At 56.2% G+C, this 27,224-nt stretch overlaps 1 protein-coding gene across 1 annotated transcript in view; it reads right to left on the bottom strand.

The window, feature by feature from the left end:
* Window positions 1-633: 633 nt before the first annotated feature.
* Window positions 634-27,224, bottom strand: part of TSHZ1 (teashirt zinc finger homeobox 1) — a 71,030-nt gene continuing 44,439 nt past the window's right edge. The window contains exon 2 of the mRNA XM_087818910.1: window positions 634-5,147. Within this exon, the coding sequence (XP_087675036.1) occupies window positions 1,972-5,147 (3,176 nt within the window). The 3' untranslated portion in view covers window positions 634-1,971. The remainder of the gene's footprint in view (window positions 5,148-27,224) is intronic.

Here is a 27,224-nt window from a genome sequence, read left to right as displayed (position 1 = left end):
AGAAATTTCCCTGCCATGTCCTTAAGCGCTCCTGGGGTTTCCCTCAGTACAGACGGAGGCCTGGACCTCATGGCTCACGGCTCACAGCCTCACATGCCCAGGGTCCTGCCGCTCCTTCAGGAGAGGCTGGGTGCACAGGGCAACCTACAGAAGCAAGGCCAGTCCCGACACCGAATCAGAGGGCAGCTCCTGTTTTAAAATTGCACATTTTTTAAAGCACAGATACCAGATTTCCTCTTTGGAACAATGCAGGGCTAACCCTAGGACCCCCGGGTCTTCCCTTCCAGAGGGAGCCCTCCCCTCCCCCACCCATCCTCAAGTCCCAAGATGCCCAGAGAGCGCACTGTGGACACTGCAACTGTCCGAGAGGATTCTCCACACAGAGGCCTCCGTCTCTCTATGGACCAAACACCCCTCACTCAGCAGCTCCGCTCAGCGGCACCCAGTGGAGTTAAAAAAGTTAATTATCATTTCTAAAAGTGCAACACTTATTGTTTGGGTGAAGGGGTGTCAGCGCCCAGCTCCTAAACGGTGATTCTGAGTGGGATCTCTGCTGGCCGATCGCATCAGCAAGACCTCTGGCAGCCGAAATAACACCTCCAAGGTCGAAGAATGAAAACATGACAACCGACGTAAACCGAGAACGGTGTGAGGGTTTATTTTACAGTTGAGAAAACAGTGGCTTTAGTTGTGTGAACCCAAACGTACTGTACAATATTAATGACAGAACATCGGACGTATAATTATAGTGCCTCGCTTTGTCTCCATTTATTTATTTTTCGTCTGATATACATGCATCCGGAGAGATGCAAACGCCAGTAAAATTTCTCTATTTTAAATCAAGCTGCAGGAACTAAATTTTATTCAAAAATCGTGGTTTTACATTATATACACAGAAATTTAATATAAAATGACAATATAAAAAGTTAAAAGAGAAAGCATACAGCCAGAAGATACAAAGAAAGTCGGATAGATTAAAATGGTACGATAGGGAACGTAGAGGAGTTTTAAGCGGATGCTGCCAGTTGACAAGGGAAGTACCCCGACATCGGCCCCATGTTTTTCACTTACCAATGCAGCGCGCTATGGAAAGGTCAGCTTGTACCAAAGCTTACATTTGTAAATAACTATAAACCGCAGTATTTTACAGGAAAAAAAAAAAAAAAGAGAGAGAAATAGCATTTTTTACACATTTTAAATAATAGCTTGCATACTTTTTTTTTTTTTTGCCAAAAGTGGCATTTTTTTTCAGCATCCAGAGGGTTTGGGCATAGTGGCAACTGGGGTGTCTGCTGTTAGTTTTTTGTTTTGATTTTTTGTCCTGAACCTGTGGCCTTGTGGCTTCCTAACCCCGCGAGTCCTGGACAACTTTCTGTCTCCCGACAGCCGCATGCATGTTCCCTCCACAAAACCAGTCCTGCATATAAAAGCTCATTTTTAATTATTAAATACGTTTTGTGTCTGACACAGCTTTTGATCTGAATGAAATGCCTTTAAGCCTTTTTTTTCTTTCTTTCTTTTTTTTTTTTTTTTTTTTTGGAGTGAAAGGCACAGAAATGCGATTACAGTCCTCAAAGGGTTAAATTTGACACCACTGGGTCCTGACCTTTATTGTCATGGCAACTTTGAAACTTTTTAGGATGTCTCTGTATCACTGCTGCTTGTGTCCCCTCCTGCTCAGTCCGCGTCTGCGTCTGTGCCCCACCATTTCCTACAAAAGACAGCGAACACCGAGAACAGATGTTGAAAATAAAGGTCAGACTCTGACTCGCGGAAAAACAAAAATGACATGCGCCATCGGACAGAGAGCATATAAATACAGCTACAAAAGGTGTGTAAGAAAAACCGGGGTCCAGACAGGCCGTGCGGCAACCAAGGAAGGCTGATTTCGGAGGCTCAGGCCGGGCCTAGTGCAGTGTGAAGACGACGTTTAGTGCAATGTGCCGGGCGGGGCGCTCGCCCGCCCGGGCGCTACTGCTTCTCCAGCTCCGTCACGTAGATCAGGTGGTCCTCCGGGGACTTGCCGTGGGTCTTGCTAAGGTGCAGTTTGACCGCGTGCTTGCTCGCAAAAGTCCGGTTGCACAGCTTACACTGGAATGTGGAGCCCAGGTCGTCCTCGGCCGCCCCCGCCGGGCCCACGGCCTTGCCGGCCAGGACCTTGGGGACGCTCTGTGGGTCCTGAATCTGGCTGAGGGGCAGCTTGGAGAGGTCCTTGAGGCTGAAGCCCAGGTGTGTCTCTAGGTGGCCGATGTAGGTGGGCGCAGTTCTGAACTGAGAGGCACAATCGTTGCAGAAGAACACGGGGTGGCCCGTGTCCAGGTTCTTCAGGAACTTGGTCCCGCCCGTCCTCCTCAGCTGGTACTTGACGTTGGCCAGCCAGTGGCTGATGGTGGTCATGGAGAGCCCCGTGAACTTGGAGATGTGCACCCGCTCCTGCGGGCCCAGGTCCGACAGGATGTACTTCCCCTCGGGCGTCTCCCGCAGGCTGGAGGCAAACTGGGCCTGCAGGATGAGCAGGTGCTGGGGGTTCCAGTTGGACTGGCGGCCCTTCCGCTTGTGGACGGGGGACAGCTCGTCCAGCGCCTCCTCGAAGCTGCTGGCGTCGGCGTCCGACTTCTCGGACACCGTGGAGGGCGTGGAGGACTTGGGGGTGAGCCGGCCCGTGAGGTTCTTGACCATGTCGGAGATGTCCATGAGCGCGCTCTCCCGCAGCGGCGAGGAGACCGCGTCGGCCGCCCCGGGGGCCAGGGGCTTGCTCTTGGCCTTGGTCAAGTCGATGGGCTGGTCGCTGTTCTCGTAGTAGTAGCGGTCGATGGCGTCGGCCTGCTTGGCGGGGGCGGCGGGGTAGACGGGCTTGTCCAGCATGCTGTTGCTGATTTTGTACAGCATGGCCAGCGGGTCCAGCGACGGGCTCACGGGCTTGGACACCTTGCCCAGGTGCGTGTTCATGATGGACTGCAGGGCGCTCAGCGGGCTGACGAACGAGGGCTCCGGCGAGTGGTCCGTGACGATGCCCAGGCCGCTGCAGCCGTTGGTGACTTTGGCTTTGAGCGGCTCGGTGCCGTTGGGCGTGTGGGCGTCCACCGAGCCCTCCTTCCTGGCCTTGCCTGCCTCCGCCTCGAGGCCCTTCCTCGGCTGGGGTCGGCCGCCCGTGCCCTCCGACCTGGGCAGGTCTTTATTCTCCTTGGCCGCGGGGGACCCGGCCTTGGCGGGCGAGCCCCTGTCCCGCTCCGGGGGCCTCTCCTCCTTCACGCTGACCTTCCCCGTGACCTTCTCCACCAGCTCCTCCATGGCCGACACGTTGCTCTTGTGGGGCGGAGGCGTGAGGCTCCCCGGCGAGGGCAGGAGCGCGCCGTGCTCCGAGGACAGCGACTTCACGCTGCCGTAGGACGGCTGCATCTGCACGCTCTGCACGGCCGGCAGGGGCTTCGCGGCGCCCGGCAGCTGGTAGGCCGCGTGGATGCTGGGGTAGCCGCCCCACGAGGGCGCGCCGTTCTGGGCTTTGCTGATGGCCGTGGAGACCGTGTTCTCCAGGGACTTCAGGATGTCCACCCCGCCCTTGGGGCTGTCGTCCAGGTCCTCCTCGCGGAGGTACTGGTAGAGCGCCGTGGCCTCGCACTTCTCGGGGGCCTCCTCGCCCTCCTCCTTGATGGTCTTCTCCGTGTCGCCGGCCGCGGGCGCCTTCTCCTTGTCCGGCTCCCTCTTCTCGTCCGAGGTCGCGGAGCCCGCCGGCGAGTCGGGCTGCTTCTTGACGTGGGAGGCGGGCAGCCGGGTGTGCGTGGTGGGCGGCAGGGGGATGGACTGGATCTTCTCCTCCACCACGGGGTCCAGCACCAGCTGCTTCCCCTTCTTGGAGGCGGAGGTGGTCACCTTCAGGAAGTGGCCGGTGACCATCATGTGGGCGGTGAGCTGCTGCAGGGTGTCGTGGGAGCTGCCGCACTCCATGCACTTGAGGATCTGCGCTTTGCGGGCCTCGAACTGCCAGGTGTAGCTGGCGCCGTTCTGGTAGCCGTAGCGGTTGTTGGGGGTCACGTAGGGGTTGGCGGTCTTCTGGTCCTTGGCCGCCTCGCTCAGGGCGGCCTCCGCGGCGGCCCCTGCTGGCTCGGGGGAGCACGGGGACGTCAGGTCCTGAAGGGCTCGCTTTTTTGTGGAAGGGACCAGTTTGGTGATGGCTGGTACTGGCTCCTTCAGAGGCACTTTCTGGTAATGCTTAGTCTTGATCATGTGGACGCTCAGGTCCTGCAGGGACTCGAACGAGTGGCCGCAGTACATGCACTTGAGCACCTTCTGGGCGTCCTCCTTCCCCTCCATCTCCATCAGGGAGCGCTTCCTGGGCTTGGACCAGCGCTTGGCCTTCTCGGAGTCCTTGTCCCGGTTGTCGTCGCGGTAGTGGCCCGTCTCGTTCATGTGCACCGTCAGCTCCACCAGCGTGTCGTAGGCGGCGCTGCAGTCCTTGCAGCGGAACTTGCTCGCGCCCGTGAACACCGAGCCGTACAGCTTGTTGTTCTGCCGGTAGAGCTGCACGGTGCTGAACAGGCTGGGCTCGGGCAGCAGCCCGTAGGTGGGCGTCTGCTGCAGCGTCTTGGCCAGCGCGGCCTGGTGCCAGTCGTAGCCCGAGCTGCCGCTGCTGGTGCTGGTGCTGGTGCTGGTGCTGGTGCTGCAGCTGGAGCTGGAGCTGGAGCTGGGGGCGCTGGCCGTGGTGCCCGTGGTCCCCGCGGTTGTGGCGGGGGGCGTGGGCGCGGGGGGGGCGCTCTCCTTGGGGCCGACATCGTTGCTGCCGGGGGTGGAACCGGACTTCTTTAAATCCAGCGCTAGGCTGGACCAGCAGGACTCCGAGAACAAGTTCGCGTAGACGGCCTTGATCTGCGCCAGGCTGTCCTGGGGGTAGGAGGCGCTGTCTGCGCCCGGCCGGTCCTCCCTGTCCTCTCGGGAGGCGGAGCTTTTGAAATGGGCCAGCTGGTCGCTGTTTTCGCTGAAGGGCGACCCGTAGCCGGCGTCCTGGTTTGTGGCCGTGCTGACCGGGGAGCCCTGGTAGCTCTGGGCCTCCTTGGTGTCGGCGTCGTCCTGAATGTCCAGGGACAGCCCATCGTCCTCCACGCCGCCTTCATCTATTTCTGCCGCCTTCAGTTCTTCCTCGGGAACATAAGCTACGGCAGAGAAATGAAACACGGTGAGAAGTCGCGCTCAGGGACGCGGCCTCCCCAGCGCTCCCACGTCTTCAACAAGACGTTTCTCCCCGAGCCCCGGGGCTGCGGGGCTACCCCCCCGATGTGACCACCCGCCACCCACTCTGCACCTTGGCCGCAGGGATTAGGTTTCGGCAGGACAACCTGCTCTTCTGAGAGAAGACACTGCGAGGAGGGAGCCGGAGCCGGGGGGCAGGTATCCGCCCCCTTCTGAAGACAGGGTTTGGGGACTCAGCTGGGCAGAAAGGGAAGGGGACCCTGTCGCCCTCTTCTGCAGGCTTCCCCTTTCAGGAGCGATGACCTACAGGTCCCTCGCGCCTTCCCATCGGGTGGGACCTGCTGTCAACATTTAGGGCGAGATATTCCACAGACAGAATCATGTGGTTTCCATAAATATAAAGACTCCTCAATGACAAGGGATAGAAATGGTCTGGTCCTCACTAAAAAGGAAAAGAGAACCCTCAGCCCCTGCCAGGAGGGAGCAGAAGTCACCCAGAGGGGCACTAGGCAGGTGGCAAAGAGCCAGGTGGCACAAAGCAGCATTACTCACAGAAGCCAAAAGGGGCAACGAGCCCAGTGTCCACGGAGAGAGGAATGGACAGAACAGAGTGTGTCACCCACAGAAAGAAGGGAAATCCCGGCACCTGCTGCACCGTGGATGAGCCTGGAAGACACGGTGCTCAGCGAAATGAGCCCATCTCACAGGAGAAATCCCGTATGGCTCCCCTTACATGAGCACCTAGAGGAGTCAGGTCCACGGACCAGCAGCAGGGGGCGGGGCCAGGCTGCGGGGGGTGACCGGGAGCCGCTGCCGAGGGGACCGAGCTTTGGCTTCGGGAGCTGGAAAGTTCTGTGGACGGCCGGTGTGACGGCCACACAGCGGTGTGAATGTGCCTGACGTCACTGAACTGGACACCTAGAAGTGGCTAGAACGGCAACTTTAACGTTACAGACGTTTTACCACAATAAAGGCCTTTTCTAATTGTAATGAGGCCAGTAGCTGTGCTGCAGCCCAGGACAGGTGCCACTTGCTCGGCACAGGGACTTCCTGGGCTGAAGGCGGCATTTCCCCGGGGACGCTGCCGATATTGACAGCTGTCCCGCAGTGAGAGGGTTGGAGGGCACACAGAGCATTAGATAAAACCTGGTTTTTTTGCTGTGGGACATTTTAGATCCTCCAACGTGTGGCAGAGCTTGTTAACTCCCAAGGGACTTCACTGCACGCCTCACCTCTTAACTTATCTGAACAATGTATTTTACTTACTTTTCATTATTTTAATTTTTTGAGGGAATAACTAACTGCAGTGCCGTTCCATCAACTACTTGGGAATTTGGGGGTTAAGATGTTTTCCAGAAAGGCTCGATTAAAATACACTGATAAGGCCCGAGAAGGGTGTCTCATTAACTGTAATCATTCATTAGCACGTTATCAGAGCCGGGTCCTGAGGGGACGTGGCAGTGGCACTCGCATTTTCAGCGATGGCTGATGGGACAGACAGAGACCATCTTGTCTGCCCGGGGGCGACGCGGGCCGGCGAGCGACGGGAGCTTCAGCACCTGCAGGTGGAGGACTTCAGATGCCAGCGCAAGCACTCCTGAGTGTGCCCACGCAGTCACTGTGAGCACACGCACACCCGCACACCACGCACAGCCAGCGGCAACCCGTGAGCACACACACACCCGCACACCACGCACAGCCAGCGGCAACCCGTGAGCACACGCACACCCGCACACAGGCAGGGCCAATGACGACCTGTGAACACAGGTGCACACCCGCACACGCACACACGCCCGGCCAGTGACCAGCGCGAGCAGACACATGTGCGCATACATACACAGGCACACACGCAGACACACACATGCCCAGCCAGCGACCAGTGCGAGCAGACACGTGTGCGCACACATACACAGGCACACACAGACACACACACGCCCAGCCAGCGACCAGTGCAAGCATACACGTGTGCGCACACATACACAGGCACACACGCAGACACACACATGCCCAGCCAGCGACCAGTGCGAGCATACACGTGTGCGCACACATACACAGGCACACACGCAGACACACACAGGCCCGGCCAGCGACCAGTGCGAGCATACACGTGTGCGCACACATACACAGGCACACACGCAGACACACACATGCCCAGCCAGCGACCAGCGCGAGCAGACACGTGTGTGCACACATATACAGGCACACACACGCACACAAGGACAATGACAACCGAGTCAGCCGTTCAGCGGGACCCTTCAGAACGCAGTCAGCCCGATTCTCGGGGATGCATTCCAAGTCCCCAGTGGATGCCTGAAACTACAAACAGTGCTGAAGCCTAGATGTGCTGCGTTTCCCCCCATATGCGTGCACGTCTATGATAAAGTTTATAATCAGGCACAGTAAGAGAGGAACAATAACTAATCATAAGACATGACAATTATAACAATAAAATAAGGGGACTTGAACACAAGCACTGCAAACACCGCAACAGTTGGTCTGATAACCAAGACAGCTGCGCAGTGACTAGTGGACTAGCGGACCGGCAGCACCTACTGCGTGCAGACGAAGGAATGGTTCATGTCCCAGGCGGGATGGAGCTGGAAGGTTTGAGATTTCGGCATGTTACTCAGGCGGGCCCACAGTTTAAAGACGTATGACCCAGGCCACGTGGCTCAGTGGCTGAGCGTCAACCCACGATCCCGGAGATGGCGGTTCAGCTCCCAGGCAGGGCACATGCCCGGGTTGTGGGCTCGATCTCCAGTAGGGGGCGTGCAGGAGGCAGTCGGTCAATGACTCTCATCATCAATGTTCCCATCTCTCTCCCCCTCTCCTTTCCTCTCTCTGAAATCAATATATAGATATATAATTTTTAAATGGCTTATTTCTGGAATTTTCCATTTCGTCTTTTCAGACTGCAGGCCGACGCTGGTAACTGAAGCCCCGCAATGTGAAGCCGTGGGCAAGGGGGACGACTGTACCCTCGAACTGTACTTTCCTGCACACGGACCCATCCCCACACCTGGTGACAGCGTGAGCAAACCAAACACACGTGTCCACATCGATTACAGCCAAAGGCAGAAGAGATCCACGAACAGGTCCGGGAAGCATGGTCCCGTTAATACCACAGGGATACTGTGAAACAGTCACCAGTGGGAGACCCGAGGCTTAACTTCAGGCGGCAGCATCTGGGTAACACTCTAGGCCGTCCCGTGGCCCTTGGTGACATGCGAAGCTCATAAACCTGAAAACCGAGTGCCCAGTTGGGCCACGCCTCCCTCTCCGGAGGCCCCGTGGAGGCAGCGCCCTGCGTTGGCCTCGGGTGTGTTCCGAGCCTGTCTGCCCGGCACACAGAGCGAGCCCCAGCTGCTGCGGCCTGAGTTTGTCACGATGTGGGCGGTGTACACTCACTGTAAACAAACCAAATGCTTTCCTCCTGCTCTGTCCAGAACCCCCAAATACCAGCACACTTACTGCTCCCGAATTCACCTCTCCTACCTCAGTTTCACTGACTCTCCTGAACAAGTTGTCCACCCCAGAACGCCTCGGTGCCTGCTCGCTCCCAACCTGCTCCAACACCGCCCCGCCGCAAATTCCAGCCTGAGAGGTGAGCCCCTGCCTGTCCGGGGCCTTCCTCCTCCAGGCTGCCCAGAGGGTCTGCAGTCCCTGGGTTACAATCTGTTAAATCCACATCCCGCACAGGGGGACAAGTCCCCACGCAGACCCTGCCCTCCCCGCATGTGTACAGGGACACCTGCCTCCTACCGTCTGCCTGGTGAAGGCCACTCATCCTTAGGGGAGGCTCAGATGTCACCTCCTTTACGAGGCTGCCTCCCAATCCTCCTACAGAATCCAGCATCCCCCGCAGAGTCAGAGACGTTCACCTGTCTGTCCTCGTGGTCTCTCATTCAGCCCACACCGCCGATGCCACCCAGGCCTGCAGCCAGATGGGCTGTTTCCATTTGCTCAACTCCCTCTAACCTGCAGGACCCTGCCAGGTGGCATCACTGAAATGCCTATTTTGCAGGTGAGAAAACTGAGTCTCAGAGAAGCTGACTGATTTCCCCAAATCACACAGGAAACAGTGCACACAGGATTGGAATCCGGGTCACCTGACCCCCCAGTCCCAGATGTTTCCACTCAGCCACCGTCAGGACCATCCTGTCCTTTGTCCGGTTATCATCCCATTGCCAGCAAAACCTCCAGTAAAAGTCTTTGGATGAACCAATGACCCAAAGTAATTCTATACCAAGTATTCAGAAACCTGGGATGCCATCCGCAATTGAAAAATAAAAAATTATTTTAAAAAAATTAGCTAGAAAGCGATAAACTCCTTAAGAATAAAAAAGGTATTTAGAAACCTCTTACGTGCAGGAGGGAAACTTTTAAATGTTGACATCCTTTGGCCCAGTAATTTTACTGTTGGAAGCAGAGTCTAAAGATATGAACCACAGAACAGGCGCCCTGCACAAGGATGGCTCTGCAGCACTGCTCCACGGGAAATCCACCACCGTCTAAGGCAGGGGTGGGCAAACTTTTTTCTGCCAAGGGCCATTTGGATATTTATAACAGCATTCGTGGGCCACACAAAATTACCAACTTAAAAATTAGCTATGACAAAAGCTCCTAGATTTACTGAATTTCAAGTCCTGCCTGCGGTTGCCTCGGCAGGGCCAGACCCAGTGATTTTGTGGGCCATATATGGCCGGCGGGCGGGACGTTCCCCACACCAGGTCTAAACGTCCAGCAGTGGCGTAGTGACCTGTAGTTTATTCCTGGGATGCAGTGTCATCCCAACGTTAAAACGTGTGCTTTGACGACATGGGCAAAGTCATCAGATGAAAAAGGAAAAAGACAGAACTGCGCCCAGTGGGAAATCCCGCTAAGAGAAGGCTGATCATGTTATTTATAGCTGATGAATGCCTGGGTCGTGTGCGGGCAAGGTGGCTATTGAAAAGCATCTTTATTTTCAAAATATTCATTGGTGTTTTCAGCGTAACAAACACAGATTGTCCATTTACATCGTTTCCGGAACAAAATAGTCAGCAGCCACTGGCCAGACCCTGAACTGAGGGAGCCCAGAAGGCAGGGCCCTCCGGCGGGAAGGGGGTGTGGGACGGGCTTTGCTCACTGTTACTTTTTTTAAAAAATATTAAAATGTAAAGGGGAGGCTAACACAATGAGGGCATGGCTGGCATTAGGGTTCCTGTGAGAGGCACTTCAGTCCTGGTGGGTCTGCACCCCAGACCCTCACCCCTCCTGCCAAGCCCCTGCGTTCCTGCCCCTCCCGGGAGCTGCCCAGCCTGGGGGGGGCACTGGGGCCTCAGACGGGAGCAGCTGCAGGGACAGGCCCCCTGGACCCCCAGCCCAGCAGCTCAGTGGCCACCTGTGGCCCCACATCAGCCTCCAGTCAGGGCTAGCTAGGGGCAGGGGCATGGTCCTGGTCAGCAGCCTTCCCAAGGCCTGGTGGGGAGGCAGGGGGCCGAGAACGGGGCTGGGAAACGGTGGGTCCCGGCCCTTGCCTCTCCAGAGCACACAGGGCTGAGGGCCGGCTGTGAGTGAGGAAAACGATATTTAGAGGTGACAAGTAGACAACCGGGTCTCCAGTCCTGCTCGGTTACTGGCTTACAGTAAACACCACACTCTGCTATTGTTTAGCCACCTGGTGAAACTGTGCGATACCAGATTACATGTTCATCCACATCCAACCAGGCTTTACACGGCAAATGTGATACCCACGAACAGGTGGCCATTATATCAAACGACACCGCCTCCAAGGGGCCAGCTCACCGAAGGGCCCCCGCACACCTGAGGGGTGCAAGCCCAGCCTTGATTCACGCTGGAATCTTGCAAAACACACTTCCTCCCGAATTTATAGTCGGTCACCTGGAGAGTCACTTCACCTCTGTTTCGGAGGCAGCGGGAGGTTTTGATGAACGTTAGAAGATACTGGGAAATAAAAAACACAGAGAATGCAGACTCAGAGCTGCTTCCTCCCTCCTGCGAGGGACGCTGACAGACAGGCAGCATCTCTGGTCATTCACGAGCGTGACTTTTAAGGTCTTCTGCGGGACGGCTGGCCTTCTGCTGAGCAAGGCGGAGAGGCCACTTCTGCTCTGACGTAAAACGAGCGAACATTTTCTGCCACTTTGGTCAGTATCAGTTGCTCCTAAGCACCTGGTTCATAACAGAATTACTTCTTTACTTAAAACCTGATAGAAGCCATTTTTAAGAATTGCAATAAAACGTCCTCTGCTTTTCACCCAATTCTAATTTTAATTAGGAATCCACAGGTAACCTCCTGAAAATAAATACAATTCCTTCTTCTCACGGCCCCAGAATGTAATTTCAAGTTAAGTGAGAAATAAGAGGCCTCATTTCGAGGCCCCTCCCGACGAGCACATCAGGGATTAATCTCGGGTCCAGAGCTGGCCGTGTGTTGCGACAATGTTATTGAACAAGTGGAGAGCCCAGGTTAGAGCTTAAACCACGAGTAAAAACTCCAAAAGCTTGCCCAGCTGGTGTGGCTCAGTGGTCGAGCATCATGCCTGCACCGAGAGGTCGACGGTTCGATTCCCGGTCGGGGCACATGCCCGGGTGGCGGCTCCATCCCCAGGTGCGGGCGTGCAGGAGGCGGCCGACGTGTTTCCCTCTCATAGGTGTTTCTATCTCTCTAACCCTCTCCCTTCTCCTCTTTCTCTAAAATGAATTTTAAAAAAAAAACACATTTAAAAAAAGGCCAAAAGCTTTTCTGATTTTTAGCCCTGCCAGGGAGAAAAAGAAGAGAGAACATGTAGGACAATCTTGAGAAATTAAAGAGAAGTGAAACGAAGTTGGAAGAGCAAACAGTCAGGAGCCCTCGTGTGAGCCTGACCGGCCCCCCCGCCCCCCGCTGGATCCTGTGGAACACACGCATGTTGGCGGCTGCCCCGGGTCAGGGCCATGCCCACCGTGCTCACCCAGTGCCAGGTGCGGGAGGGCACCGCCTCAAGACTCCCCTTGCATCTCAGGGGGGCACCCCGCCCAACCAGCACTGTCCGGCGAGTCTGGTCTACAAACCCACGTTAGCAAGCTAGGCCCCAGACACCTGGTTCCAGCTGGAGTCACAGAAAAGACTAACCCGACAGGGTGAGAGTCACCCTCACGGAGGCCATTCAGAAACCCCGGAGGGGACCCGCCTGAAGTACCTCTCCACACGGCGGACACCCAGCGAAGGAGGGTAACCCCGTTGGTACCACCCAAGCTCCGTACCCCATGCACCTGCCGGCACAAAGGACCCGCGGAGACAGTCTCCAGAGCAGCCCCTTTGCCCCACGGCCCAGGTGGCACCTGAGGTTCTTCAGCACAGTTCCCGTCAGAACGTGAGTCGTGCGGCCTCGGCGGAGGGCGTGGCTGTGAGAGGAGGGGAGAAGGGGTCTCTATAGTCTGCACCCCACACAGAGACTCCATCCCAGAAACATCTCCATCCTCAGACCCAGCAGCTCATCCTCATAAACGCGGAAGACAGAGGAGGAGACGTGGGAATGGTGACCCTCGAGGCCTGGGCGCAGACACAAGCAAGTGCAGGGACACGCGGACCCCCAGGGACGCACCGGAGACCAGCTTTCCACAGAGTCAGGGGAACCTTTACCCTTAGATACGTTACGGTCAGACAGGAGTTACGCGCCCCTGGGATACACCACGAGCTCACACATCCCACACAGTTACTTCTGTACTTGCCTGGAAGCTTCACACAAGGTCACACGACACCCAACCTCCTTCAAATTCCCTTAGTGACAGTAATAGTGTTGGAATCGAAGTTATACTCACGCTGTCAGGACAGGAAACATTGTGCTTTTACTATAACAATTGGGTTATTTTCAAGATTATCAGTGAATCCTCATAGCTGCTTTCCTAGATGCTTTTTAAAAAAAAAATTTAATCAGAGAGAGAGGTGGGGGGGGGGGACTCACAAAACTTCTGAATTTAGGTAATTATTTGTCATGATTTTTGTTTCCATTACAAGCTACGCTTTTCTAAAAAAAAATCTCTAGTTCGTATGAGTTCAAATGTACCAGAATGTACTACCTACCGTATGTGTAGATATTTTTATTTCCAGTGACGAACCTATGAGGACAATACACTTCACAGGTAAATGAGCACAGTTTTCAGTCTCAAGGAGCATTACGCGGGAGGCTCCTGAGTCGCAGAAAATAAAGTCAACCCTACACATGCATCTTTTCCCTCAACTGCCCCCCGGGTGCCCCCAGCCCCGGCCCTGGGTCTGATGAGCGAGGAGCTGGGCACGGTCACTGCCGAAGCAGCTCCCCTTTCACAGTGACTTGCAGCAATAACTGACATCCCTCCCCATCAGACAAGGCAGAGCCTCTTAATCACCGTTCTGCTGTTTCTTCCTGTGTCGACACAGCTTTGCCCTTGCTCCCCTGCCCTTCCTGAGCCTGGCACGCGGTGTGGAGTATGGCACGGGGCACACACGACGCGTCCTGTCATCAGAGGGGGGACAGTCCCTGCAGCCGCACAGGCTGGGGAGACACCCGAGGGAGCGCCCGGGAGCTCCTGCAACGCAGGAGGGAGATGGTGCCGGCCTCCACGTGCCAGCAGGGCGTGTGGGTGTGGGTGCGTGCATGCATGGGCGGGCGTGCACGTGTGTGTGTGTGCACGTGTGTGTGCACATGTGAGTGAATGAAAAATTAGAACTACACAGAGCCTATTATTTCCTAAATGGGAATGACACAAATGGATCTTACGGCTACATTTCACTTTTCTTCTAAAAAAACTGAATCTTGTTAATATTTTTTGTCATGAAATGTGCCTTTGGACGCCAGCATGTCCCCGAGGATGAGCTGTCACCTTGAGCAGCATGAAATTCCGGGCACTCTAACGCAAGTGGACATGAGGCGATGTATACGGCCCCTGCCAGAGCTGAATCTGACACCAGGATGTGCGCCCTGGTGGTTTACAATATAAACGCACACACGTTGTCGGGGGGGGGAATTGTAATTATACAGTGAGGCACACGCATCCCATCTTCAGCAAATTAGAAAAAAATTATATTTCTCAAGTCACAGCCCAGCGTTTCTTTAAAACATCTTTGTTTCTTCAAAGAAAACAAGATTTATGCTCTTCAGTGGTCATGTTAAGTCTGGTGGGAAGTGACAGGTGTATTTGTTTTTTAACGGCTACACGTAGTCGAGTTCCAAGTTCCCTGAGGTCTTAGTAACACCGGCTCGGAGCAATTAGGTTCATGTCCCCTCCCTGAACCGGCACCTTAATCTGCACCCCAGTTACGCACAACCTAGGGTGTTTCCCGAACCGCCCTGTTTTCCAGTCCACGGTGGCGAAGGCTCCAGGACTCGGCCTTCTTGCCATCCTTGCTCCCGGACAGGTGAGTGGAAGCAGCAACCGGGGTCGGGGTATCCGCTGAATAAGGGCCGCTTCCTACAAAGGTTTAAAACTGTCCTTCAAAATCCAGTGGGTCCCCCGGGCTGCTCAAGGCACCCGCTCATCCGCGGTGTCGGGCCCGCATCCCCTCTGCTCCGACTCGGCAGGACATCCTGAGAGGCGGACGAAGGGGCCTGTTCCCTCAACACAAGGGGCCCGGCTCCTGCACGCACCCGATTCCAAAGTTCGGAATCATTCGGGTCCTGGCCGCTCCCCTAACAGGCCGGCTGAACAGGCGTTTCCATTGTTAGCTCACTTGGGTTTTACGCAGCGTGGGCGCCGAAGCAAGGCAGCACCCGGGAAACGGCACAGGAGCGCGCGTTCCAGGACGGGAGCGAACCTGAATTCGCGGCTGTCCGGGGACCTGGGCCTCGGGGACGCTCCCTCGAGTTAGAAGACCTGGGACGTTGGCTAGAAGCACAGGGACGTGCACAGGACACACACAGGAAAGGACCCGAGTTCCCATGTTACAAACGTTAAACAGCCCCAGCAGCGCACACACAATGGCCCCCACGTCACGCGACAACGAAGGAAGCAAAGTGACATTTTAGGCAAAGGGGAAGCCACGGCAGAAGCAGGGCATTCATAGTCACAGGGACACAAAGCAAGCCCCACCTTCGTCCCTGCCTTTCAGTCCCTGAGACAGGGTCCTGAGCGACGTCCTAGGGCCACGCTGGGGTTTCACCAACTGGACACGCCCTGGCTGGTGGCCCATGAGACGGAGGCCGCCCTGGGCCCGCTCCGTGCCCCTGCCTCAGAGGGGAGCGGTCGAGCTACTGCCTGAGGTCTGCGAGGGCGCCCGGGTGGGGCCCTCGGCAGGACCCTAACCTCCGAGAGGCACTGGCTCCTCCTGGTCGCCTGAAACGCCCTGCGTCCCCCACTCTCATTAGGGCTCGTCACCGAGGGCCGCGCCGACGAGTCGGGCAAGACGGTCTCACTGGAACGTTCATTTCCATCCCTGCCGGCGACACCAGAGTGAAGGCGCTTAACCTGCTCCCGTTACAAATACAAACGCCCGCGAAGGGCGGCACAGATGCTGGGATCACGCACAGCGCCGACTCCCGCCCGCTCTTCACGGGGCGGACGCTGCGAGATCCCTGGGTCGGCCTCGGCGAGGCTCCCGGTCCCGACTCATTAGCGCTCCCCGCCAGCATCTCCCCGCTTGCTCCGTGCGCGGTCCCGGCTAGTCGGGCTCGTTTAATTTGGAGGAGGGAGCCTCTGTCAGAGATCGGGGTTTGATCAGGTGCACGGCGGGGACGGGCGAGGGGGGGCCGGCCGAGGCACAGGCCGGGGGAGAGGAAACAATCTTGTCGAAAACGTTACCTTTCCCGCACGCGTGATGAAAGAGAAGGCAGCCGGGAGACGCCGGCACTCGGAGACGGCTGTCACTTCGGATCGACACTGGCACGGCTCACCTAGACAGGTGACACTTTGGTGGAGCAAGAGCCCCTGCATCACTGAGCGGAGGGTGACGGGGCCCCGGCAGGCTGCGGCCGACGCCTGGGGCACCCACGGCGCGGATCCCGCGGGTGCCTGGATGCCGCTCATTTGCATCCCTCCGGGGAGCTGCAGACAGTCTCAGCTGCGCGAAGGGGGGTGCTGGCGGCTCAGCCGGCCCGGCCTCGAGCCCTCTTCAGTGTTTCCCTCTGCGGCTGCAACGATGCGCCCGAATCGGGGGTGCTCAGGCCCCGAGTCACCACTCTCCTTCTTAGAAATCTAACCTAAGCCACTCTTCCAGTCTAAGGACATTTCCTTTTTTATTCACCCCAAAGGGCAGCACGTGGTCGCGGAGAACGCACAAGGCTTGGTCAAGACAACTTCCAGGAGAAGGTTTTAAACCGGGAGAATCACTTGTGGGGTGTCAGAGAGGAAGCAGGCTGTCCCGGCCGCCCACCGGGGAGCCACCTCGCCGCAGCCAGCCAGGGACGCTCGGCTCCTCGGCTCCCGGCCGCCAACGTCGCCCGCGTTCCTCCCTCCTGCCTGCCTTCTTCGCTTCCTCCACGAAGCCGCATGGAAAGAAATGCTGCGCGTGTTTAATAAGAAATAAAGGAGGGAAAATACCCGGAGGGAAGGGGAGGGAGGGAGCAGGCGACGTGAAACCATCCAACCTACCCCGGGGAGCGGGTTCGAAGGAAAGGCGCAAAGGCCAGTGGAGGCGGAGGAAAGGACGTCCCGGTGCGAACGGTCCCCAGCCGCCCGCCATGGCCGCCGGAAGGGACAGCGCCCGCGTGGACACGCATTCTCCGTGGACGGTGAGGAGCCATGACAGTCACCTGAAGCATCTTTCGGGTGACAACAATGACGTCCGATCCCAAATAGCAATAAAACGTATGCGGGGTAACGGCCCGCCTGGACAGAGGACGACTTTGTCAGCCCCCCAGTAATGTATTTGGGACGACTGATAATATGCTGTTATTTCGAAAGAAATAATGTACTAGCTTCTGGGTAAACTTTTCATTCCCACAGACCCTGTGCTCAGCCAGCACTAGGCTTTGGGTTAAAATGTCACAGGATGATAACAGGCGATATTTACGGAACTCTTACTCCAAACCCGACGCCGTCCCCGGTGCTCGGCGCCGTTAATGCCGCTGGCTTCTGGTCAGCTCCGTAAGGGGAGAGCCCGCCGTGTCTCCCCACGTCCACGCGAGGACACCGAGGCGCAGAGGCTGTGAGCTGCCTCCGCTGCAGGACGGCCCCGGGGCCGGTGCAGAGCCAGGTCCCCGACAGGCCCCCCCACTGCCCCCCAGGCCGCCACCCCCACGGGGCCGCTTCTATCAGCCACTGTAAGCGGCGTGAGTTTCGAGTGAACCCTGTCCTTAGAATAGGCCGTGTAAAGCCGGCCTTTATCCACACCGTGTCGGTGCTGGGGAGCGTGGCCAGGGGCTGCCACGGAGGGACGGCCACGGAGCTGCGGTGCAACCGGCTCCAGCCCCGGTGGCCCAGGCCGGCCGCAGGGCAGGAGGCGGCCACGCGAGGAGCGGGGAGGGGACGCGGGGAGACAGGAGCTCTGGAGACGGCGGCGGCGACCGCTGCACGACACTGAATGTGCTTAACGCCACCGAACCACTTAAGAGCGGTGAAAACGACCGGTTTTATGTTTCGTGTACTTTACCTTCATAAAAAAAGGGAGGGCCAAAAAAAACCCTGTTTCCAACCATAACCCGGGCTCCTCCCCGAGCCGCCTGCCTGCCCCGCAGCCTGGGCTCCGCGCCTCCCCGGCCTCGCGGTCTGCGCTCCGCCGGGCCAGGCTCCCTGCTCGGCAGACCTGAGCGGGCCCTGCCCCTGGCGGCTGTCACGGTGCCCAAACGAAGTAAAGGTTCGGGAACTGCAGGCTGGAACGAGGCGCCGAAGAACCTGCAGTCGCTCCGCCCAAAGCCAGGGACGCGCATGAACAGGAGGTCCGCACGCCCGGTGCGAGGGTCTCCACGCGGCCGTCACCCGGGAAGCAGCGGAGGTAACTTAGTTTATCAACCTCCAGCATAAAACGCCTGCTTCAAAACCCTTCGGGAAAATCAGACCCGCTCCCAGCCTGCGCGGCGTCACCTCGGAGCCCCCGCCTGCCCGTCTGCCCGCCTCGAAACTTCCGAAGGCCCTCACGATTTGACCGGGAATCGGAGCCGCACATCAGTGGGACCGTAGAGGGAAGGAAACGGGGTGGGAACGGGAAAAAACAGCCGCTCCAAAATCCTGTCTGAGGAGATCCATCTTTCCTGGGCCGCGTCTCCCACTAAATCAGTAAGAATATCTGTCAGGGATCTCCGGCTGCCCCATTTGGCTGATGTCAAACCTAAATAAACCGGATCAGAAAACCAGTGAGTGGCAGGAGGGAAACGGACCGGCTGGAGCGGGCCCACCGCACCTCGCGCGGCCGGCCTGCTGGTTTTTGGGGAGGAGGGACCTCGTGGCAATTGCCGCAGTCATTTGCGGTACTAATGTCCAATTCAGCTCCCTTTCATTCTCTTGATTTAGGTGGTCAGGGCGGCTCGTCGCCGGCACGGGAGCTGTGCCGGTTAGCAGGCTGTTTAATGGGAAACTGGCAGTCTTATTTCTTTCCTAGATTTGGTTTGTCACTGGGTCTCCATTACATGCCACTCAGCTTTGATCTCTTTGGACAGGACTGATCAAAAGATGTCATTTGACCTACACAGCATGGCAGAAACTTGGAGAAGTCTCATAAAGCGACACTCCGGCTGTAAATAAAATGACATTATTATTTCCTCTCTCCTATCATGTAGAAAAGCCAATTATGGAAATGCGCCGCATGTCAATGAAAATGCAGCAATCTTTCCGGAGCGGCGGCTGCAGGCGTCGGCTGCGCTCCCTGCTTCCCGGGAAAACGTGCCCACTGGAAAATGGAGAGGAAGGGGGTGATCGATGCCTTAAAGACGGTTAATAAAACCCTGGATGGCAAAAAAAGTGCAAGTCAGCAGAACAATTGGAAGTGCAAAATGCAAACTGTTAAGTTTCCAAATTACCTAATAATTTAATCTGCAGCGATGTATACGCCGGCACCGAGTGGGCCAGGGCCCCGCTGCGCCTTCCTCGGTGTCTGGCGGGCTGGAGAGGTGGTCTGTGGCACTAATGACCCCTCCGCACCCCCACTTCTTAAGGATGCCAAACGGGGCTGCGGGGGTCTCACCTTGTCCCTGAGATTCATCTAGAAGTTACACTCGGGAGGTGCAGTCCCACCCGGTGTGTGCGAGAGGAGCCCAGGCAGGATGTGACGCGGGGCAGTGCCGGGAGTGTTTCCGAAGGCCCGGTTTTAGGCATTTCCATGTGTGCAAATGTTCACATCACTCCTCACTCCAGCCTGTGTGAGAACTGAACGCACGCAGGAAGGCCTCTCCTGCCTCTGAGGAGCGCGTGCCCCGGACACGTCCCTTACGCCGGCTCCCTCTCTGTAACAGACGGGGCCTGAGCACCACAGCTGTCACCGGGCTGGGCTGTCAGGGCGCACTCACCCCCTCCCCGGACCCTTCCCCTCTTCACTCGTGGCTCTAAGTCAGGGACACACCAGGCTTTCTGCCCTCGATGCCTGCAGGGCCCACTCCGGGGCCCCCGCTGTGCCCATCCCCTCCCTCCCGGCTCATGCTGAACCTCGTCAGGAACCCTGCCTTTAAAGGCAGCTCAGATGGCCACCTGACCCCCCAGTTTCTGTGTGGAATGGAATCCTCTGTTCTGTGACACCCCACGTGCCCCAGATGGGGCAGGTGTGTGTGTCCTCTGTCGGCATCACTGAGTCAGGTGGAGAGAAGGTGGCTGTGGACCGGACCCTGCAGGGTTACGGGCTGAGCTGTGAGGCCAAAGGAGGTCTCCTTCCAATGGGGAGCATTAATGTTTCTGGAGCCGCGGTGTATGCTCATTGTAATAAAAATAGAGCCGTGCAATTAATGTCCATCGACGTCAAGGAAATAAAGCAATTTTCAGAGTGTGCAACCCAACACAGAAATAAAAACTTTTTGGCTGTGTCAGAAATTTTTTTAAAATGCTGATTGTTGGGGCGTAAAAAACATTAATGGTGCTGAGCCGTTTCTAAGCACACACTGCAGTCACATCTTCCCCCACAACCTGATTTTGGTGCAGAACACGGGGCAGGGTCCATTTAGAAGCCTCGACACTGCCAGGGGCTTGACGAGACCTGGTATCAGCAAGGCTCCACCTGCACCCAGCAGCTCAGGCGTCCCCTCCCGGGCTCAGCGCCCAGCTCCTGCAGGTGTCCACAGGGGCCACACCTGGACTTGGCTCGGGGCCCCCCTGACTTTGGTCTGCAGGGGGAGCCCAGAGAGAACTGGAGCTGGTCAATCTCCATCCCACTTTTTGGCTTTCAAAGGCCATCCTTATGTTTCATCAGAACATAAGCCTGTGCCCTGGCTGGGTGGCTCAGCTGGTTGGAGTGTCACCTGATACGCCAAAAGGTGGCTGGTTCGATTCCCCGTCAGGGCACACGCTAAGCTTCAGGGCTGATCCCAGGTCAGGGTGCACACAGAAGACAACAATCGATGTTTCTCTCTCTCTCCCCCTTCCTCTCTCTCTCAAATCAATAAAAACATATCCTCGAATGAGGGTTTTTTAATTAAAAAAAAGAATACCAGCCTGTGAGTGTCTTTCCCCTCCCTCGGGTGCTTCCTGAGGACCATTACGTAATTACCATCACGTCCACCGTGGGTCACATTTCTGTCCCCTGAACTCCAGCCCAGGTGAGGAAGCCTCAGCTCCACACAGGCTGCCTGCTCGTGACACGGGGCCCTGTGTGGGTTTTCACACGCACGAAATGCAAAGGGACTCTGGGCTCCCGCTGCTGCGTGGAGGCCCCGTCCTGCCCGTGGTCTGCAAGTCAATCTACTTTCCGTGTCCGAGGGGCTGCTTCCAAGAGCTGCTGCGTGGTCTGCTTGGAAAGAGGATTCTAGGACACGAGTGTGGATTCCTACAGCTGAGTGTGTGAGGCCGGGGGAGGCCTGCCCCGCGTCTCCTCGGGCAGGGGTGTGCCCTGTCACCCTCCCGGGGCCCGTGTGACGGACAGCGTCCATCTCAGTCAGGCACCGGGGGTCTCTGTGGGGTGAGCTCAGGGCCCCGTGAAACACGCAGCACAGGGCTCCGGGCCCTGAGAAAATACCAGTAGCGCTTGCTTTAATTGGGAGTTTCCCCTACATCTCATTTAACCTCCAGCTAGAAGATTCAGTTCTTTCAAAAGAACACTGTTTAAAACCAAAAAGGATCCCTAACACACATAAGGAAAAAATGACCCATGGTTAACACCCTCGCAAAGCATATTCAGTAAACGCAAGCATGTCATTGGCTTTTAGGGGGGAATTCGTGGGCTCTGTACGAGGCAAAAATACTAAGTTCGTCACCAGGAAAGAGCCTCCACGCGCTTCGGCAGCCGAGTCCTGAAGGGCCCAGGCGCGGACGGTGAGGGGCCGGGTGCGGAGAGGCAGATCCACCGCCGGTATTTCATCCCTACTCCAGTATTAAATTTTATGTGGGGAATCTAGGAGTTTAAAAGCTTCACATTTTTGTGTAATAAAAAAGAAATACAGTATCCTGTTGCTATGCACAGTGACACTTTATGCAGGAAAGAAAACGGTTCTCTCAGCTATTCTTTGAAATACGACCTACGACGTCATTTAATTTTTGAAAACCCTGAGGTCATGTAACACACTTTCTCTGTCATTTGTAAGTACATTAACTCGGTGGCCGTGCGACAGTGAGATTATGATAATGACGCTAAACCGGGTCGGGCAGGCTCTGCAGTTCGTGTCGGCTTCGAGCAGGCGTCAGAGCCCAGCTCCGATCAAATATGACAGCGGAGAGGCCCGCGGTTTACTCCCTTCGAGCGCGTCCATCTACCCAAGCGCACTCGCGGGACGGGCCAAGGGCGCCCACCTCCGTGCAAACCACGGGAAATAAGGCCCCTGAGAGACCTTTCTCTAAAAAAAAAATCCGCCTTGAGCTCGCAGATGCCAGGGGGTGGGGGCTGAAGCGGGCGCCTTCCCCGGACATCTCTCCACCTCACTGTAACATCTGACGGGAGGATCACGTGCTCCAGGGAAAACTGCTCTGGTCAATTACAAATAGTTCAATGTGTTCAAATGAAACTAAAAAAAAAAAAAAAAGAACAAAACAAAAACCCTCCCAGTATCACTTCCTGTGTGTTGAATTCTTTCAAAAAAGAAGAAAATAAAAATATAAAGAAAGAGAAAGTCGGCTTCTGTTTTGCTGTGTGGCCCACCTTGGACTAAAGTGTGATTGAGCAAAAGATACCTAAAGAGTTCAGACTGGAAACGGGTGTCCCTCAATTTCAAAAAAACAAAAACAAAAAACGGACCTGTGACTGAAGTTCGGAAATGGTGCTTCTTAAAAGACACTCAGGCCCACCTGTGCCCACGAGCTGCCCAATGTGCTCCAGCTCCCAGGGCGCAGCGTCTGGATGCCGCAGGGCGTGGGCACTGAGGGCTTCCCGGGCGCTGGCTGCCGGGGCTTTGACCCGGCCTATGGGCCCTTAGCCTCCAGGGGGCCGCGGACGGGAACCCACCCGCTGCGCAGGAGCCACCCTGACTGCGGAGCGTTTACTGACCGCCCGTGTACCACAGGGCAACGCCCTTCCAACCGCCCGAGTAATACTAATAATCCGTCAGCGCAACAGTTCCTGGGGGAGCCCCAAGCACGAGCCCGGGGAACACGGAGGCACAGAAACACCATCCACACGCACAAGTCAGCTGAATGGCAGGGATGCTGGAAGACAATTGAGGCTATTTTTTCCGTTGATTTTTTTAGAGAGAGGGGAAGGGAAGGAGGGACAGAGACACGTCCATTGGTTGCCCCCCACACGCGCCCCGACAGGCCGGGAATCTAACCTGCAACCCAGGTAAGTGCCCTTGACCAGAAATGGAACCCGAGACCCTCCGGTGCTCGGCTGAGGCTGCAGCCATTGAGCCAGCTGGGAACTTCAAGTGAACCCGCCATGCCTGCGAAGGGCAAACTGCCCGCTTCTGGTACGTGCTCTCCACAAGCGTACTGACTGGGCGACATCTTGCTTTTAATTTCCTTTTTGGGAAATAATCATAAAGGAAATGAGGGACTTGAACAGAACAGCTAGCTAGATACGTTTTTCCACACATTCCTGACTACTGCGCTATCAACTGAGTAATATTCTGTGACCTGTGATGCGCCATCTCACGTATAAGACAGGCTCACACTTGGTAAGGAAAGAAGAGACACAAAGGACAGCGGGGCCCTTCCGCGGGGGTGCGCGCAGGCTCCTTGGGGCTCGAGCGGACCGACAGCGGAATTTCCTGGGGTCCGGCTGCAGCGGCCTTGAGCAAAGACGCAATCACGGCTGAAGAGCGTGCCAGGCTCCTGGCTGCGGCCGGCACCGTGGTATAAATCAGCCACGGCTTCTTCCCGGTGGCCCTGCGGCCCCCTCCCTCCAAGTTCAAAACACAGACTCTTCCAGAATCAAAAACTTGGTAAAAGGTCACTTTGTTTTCCTCAACGTGTGCAAACGGCAGAGCTGGCCCGACGTGCAGTGCAGACCAGCTCGGTCCTCGCGGAATGACTGCATCTGCAGGAGCGCGGACACCAACACCGCGGCGGCGGAAAACCGCCTCTGCGGTTTAATTGCCGAGACGCAAAGAGAGACGCAGGTGTACTGGATATGGTTACCATACCCGCGGCGAACCGTTTCCTTAACTGATAAATCCCTCTTTAAACACATTTAATTGTACTAATAACTGGGAATGCTAACCTCTGCTTGCAAGAAAAAGGGCTTGTAAAATAGACGACATGGTGCCAGAAAAATATATGGATTATTGACAACTTGTTTATATGGATATTTAAGGCAAAACAAAAAGGCATCTCTCTCTAGGAGATTAAGAAGAAAGGAGGCTGAAGATTTAAATGGCTGTAACATAAATGGAAATGCAGGTGGGACCCTGGAAATGCAGGTGGGTCCCAGGAAATGCAGGTGGGTCCCAGGAAATGCAGGTGGGTCCCTGGAAATGCAGATGGGTCCCACACTTCCAGTACCTCCTGTCCCCACAAAGATGTCCTAAGTCCAAGTGACAGCAGATGAATCTGACTTTAACACAGAAGTAATGTTAGGTACAGACTGCATTCCTGACAAATGACTTTATGCCCTTTATGAAAAAATAAGACAGGACCACAAGTAACACATTTACTCAAATATTTAATGAGCCTGCCCACCGAAGAGTCTGGAGCGACCTGGGTACACAGGGTGATTAACTCTACCACGGGTGTCCTGGGAACCTCGAGCTGGGGTCACACGCTACCCCGAGTCTCTGGCTCCTTGCCTACGGAAAGGGCAGGTGTGGCCGCCGATCCCTAAACCCCATGCCAACCCGATGACGTTCTCGAGGAAGCCAGGAGCACTACGCAGGCCGGGCCCAGGAGCAGGACAGCGATGGAGACAGGAGTCTGCAGGGCGGAGCCCACCCAGGAAGGTGCTGGGTGCACCTCTACCTCCCAGAAAGGCTTCTCCAGGGAAACGCCAAGCTGGCCTCAGAGGTCAGAGAGCGTTTCCAGGGCCTGAGAGAGTGGAAAGAAGCCGAGAAGAGGGAGCAGCCACAGAGCCGGGATGTTGGGGACCGTGGCACCTGCCTGGCTCCCGCCCCCCATGAGGACCACACTTACTGTCATCACAGGGCCCATCGTGGGGCCAGGACAGATGCCTGATCCAAATGTGGTTTAGAGAGGGTAAGTTCCCAGGTTCAGAAAGACAAGCCAGATGGTCCTAACCAAGAGGCACACTGACGATCTGCGTTTGATTCGTGAGCCCAGGAGTTATGCTCAACTCATCTGCAGAGGGCACAGCACACAGTAGGTGCTCGATAAACATTTGCAGAGTTGGATAGACGGATACACACGAGCACACCTCCTTTATCTGCCCTTCACAGATGTGGAGCTTTTTACAAACTTAAGGTAGCCCCTCCAGCAGCGGTAAGATAGGGTGTCCATCCTTTCCGGAGGGGGCTGCGCCAGCCCCGTGTCCTTGGCCTGCCTGGGGAGAAACGCACACGACTGTAACGCGACTCAGCCCTGGGCGGCACAGCGCTCCCTCTCACTTCGGCAGGACTGCCTTTTTATAGCACAACTAAGGGAGAATCTTCCAGAAGCTTTCGGTAAACTTTCCAGGGCCAAATGAATTCGCCCTGAGAAATTGGGGAGGTCTGTTTTACTGCCTTCTTATTTCACAACAAAGTTCTCTCTAAAAAGCCAAAGCCTTTAGAGACTCCGTTTTGCATCTCTGCTGGATCAGAGAGGCCTCCATGTCATGGGGCCCAGCGGCCGGCCCTGCACCCTCAGGTCATGCAGGGGACACCCCGGGCCTCCTGTAGAGCATGGGAGCCCGTGGTCCTCGGCCCTGCTTCCCAAGACCAAAGCCTCGGGGGGTTTGGTTTGAACAATGTCCGCTGTGGCCATTTATTTGTCTGTTTATTCCACGTTATCATCAAGTCGGTCTCTCAAACGATCCTACATGGAAATTAACAGGCTCCCCCCACATCAAAACTCCTGTTTGATTACAAATCCCCAAAAGCAAGTCTTTCCATTTCAGCCAACGATCCTGCGGCATCCAGCCGAGGCCGCCGCTGTTGGAAGTACTGTGATCACCTCTGAGTTACGTGTAAGAGGGGAGCAGGTTATGTAACTGAAATGGGAAACTATGTTTCAGCAGGGACGATGGGAAACTATGTTTCAGCAGGGACGATGGGAAACTATGTTTCAGCAGAGACGATGGGAAACTATGTTTCAGCAGGGACGGTGAGAATCAGAGGCCTGGAGAAACCCAAGCAGGACGCCCAGCTGTCGGGGAGCCGGCGCACACCTGCGGGGCGCAGCGGCGGGCGCCTGCCGGAGGCTGCCTTGCAGTGCGACGGTGTCCTCCCCGCCGGCTGTCTGTCTGGGCCTGAGTTTATGGTAATGGGTGCGCGGGTCAGGCCGTGTATTAAAGACGCCGGATGGGCTGACACATCGTCAACATTTTTTATGGAACATCTTTCCGCAGAGAGATGGCTGTTGTCCTTCAAAGGAATCACCTCGGAGGCGATAAATCTGTTACAATGATGCCGCTGTATATCAAAGCCGTTTCGGAACTTCTCTTGGCAGAATTAGTTACTCATCTCTTAAGAGATCCCGTTTTCTTACTTTCCTGCCTCCTTTCTCCCCTCTCCTTCCTGCTTGGCCCCCGGCAGCCATGAGGGTTGTTTGCCAATTTCAGGTTCCTCTCGTCCAAGCACGTTGTAAAAGTGTACGCCTCTGCCTCCTAGAAATCGGAGGTGGCCAAGGAGACGTGAGGAGTGACGCTTCGGGGGGGGCCTTCAGAGCCACATCCCTGTCCCAGTGATGTGCGGTGGTCCCGGGGTGGAGCCTACGCGGAGGGATGTGGGGTGGGAGTTGGAAGGCACCCTCAGTTCCTGGAAGCCACGGGGCTGGGGTATTTGTCACTGCACATCCTATTTCTGTCACCTCCTTCCTACCCCAAATTATCCCGGTGAGCTGCAAGGGCACATGAGGAACTCAGCAGGCTGAGGACCTATCGGGAGGAGCCTAGGGGCTGCCTGAAAAGTGGGGTCAAGGGTGGGGCAGGGGCCACGGGAGCCAGACCGAGGCTGGCAGCCAGGAGCAGAGGCCACACTCCCCACCGACCAAGTGATTTTATCTATTTTCCTCAGATCAGAGACACTGCAGGGACAATGCGTGTAAGACCTGGAGACCACCTGAAGTCAGACTGCCCACAGGTCCCCTAAACTCAGGAAACAGGCTTCCCTGGGCACAGCTGCAAGTCTGTGTCTGATACCTGGGCCTTCAAAGAACAGGTATCATTTCAGGTCAGTGTCAACTGATGGAACCACAAAGGCAAGACGGCCAGGCCTGCGGACGCTTACGGTGACCCGCGGGGTGGCGTCAGCGTCCCTCCCACGGCTGCCTCTGCACGGTGATAATCCGGACTCGGCAGCTGGTCTGTCCAGCTCAGGACAGACACCATGAACTCTACGTGCAGCAGGGAGGTCTGAGAAAAAGGGAGGAAAGGGGGACTCAGTGTCCACAAACACTGAGATTCTGCCCACACCCTTCTGCATTTTACA

This window comes from Miniopterus natalensis, chromosome 7, assembly GCF_054644295.1.
Source record: "Miniopterus natalensis isolate mMinNat1 chromosome 7, mMinNat1.hap1, whole genome shotgun sequence".
NCBI lineage: Eukaryota > Metazoa > Chordata > Mammalia > Chiroptera > Miniopteridae > Miniopterus > Miniopterus natalensis.
This window is presented reverse-complemented; position numbering and strand designations above follow the sequence as displayed.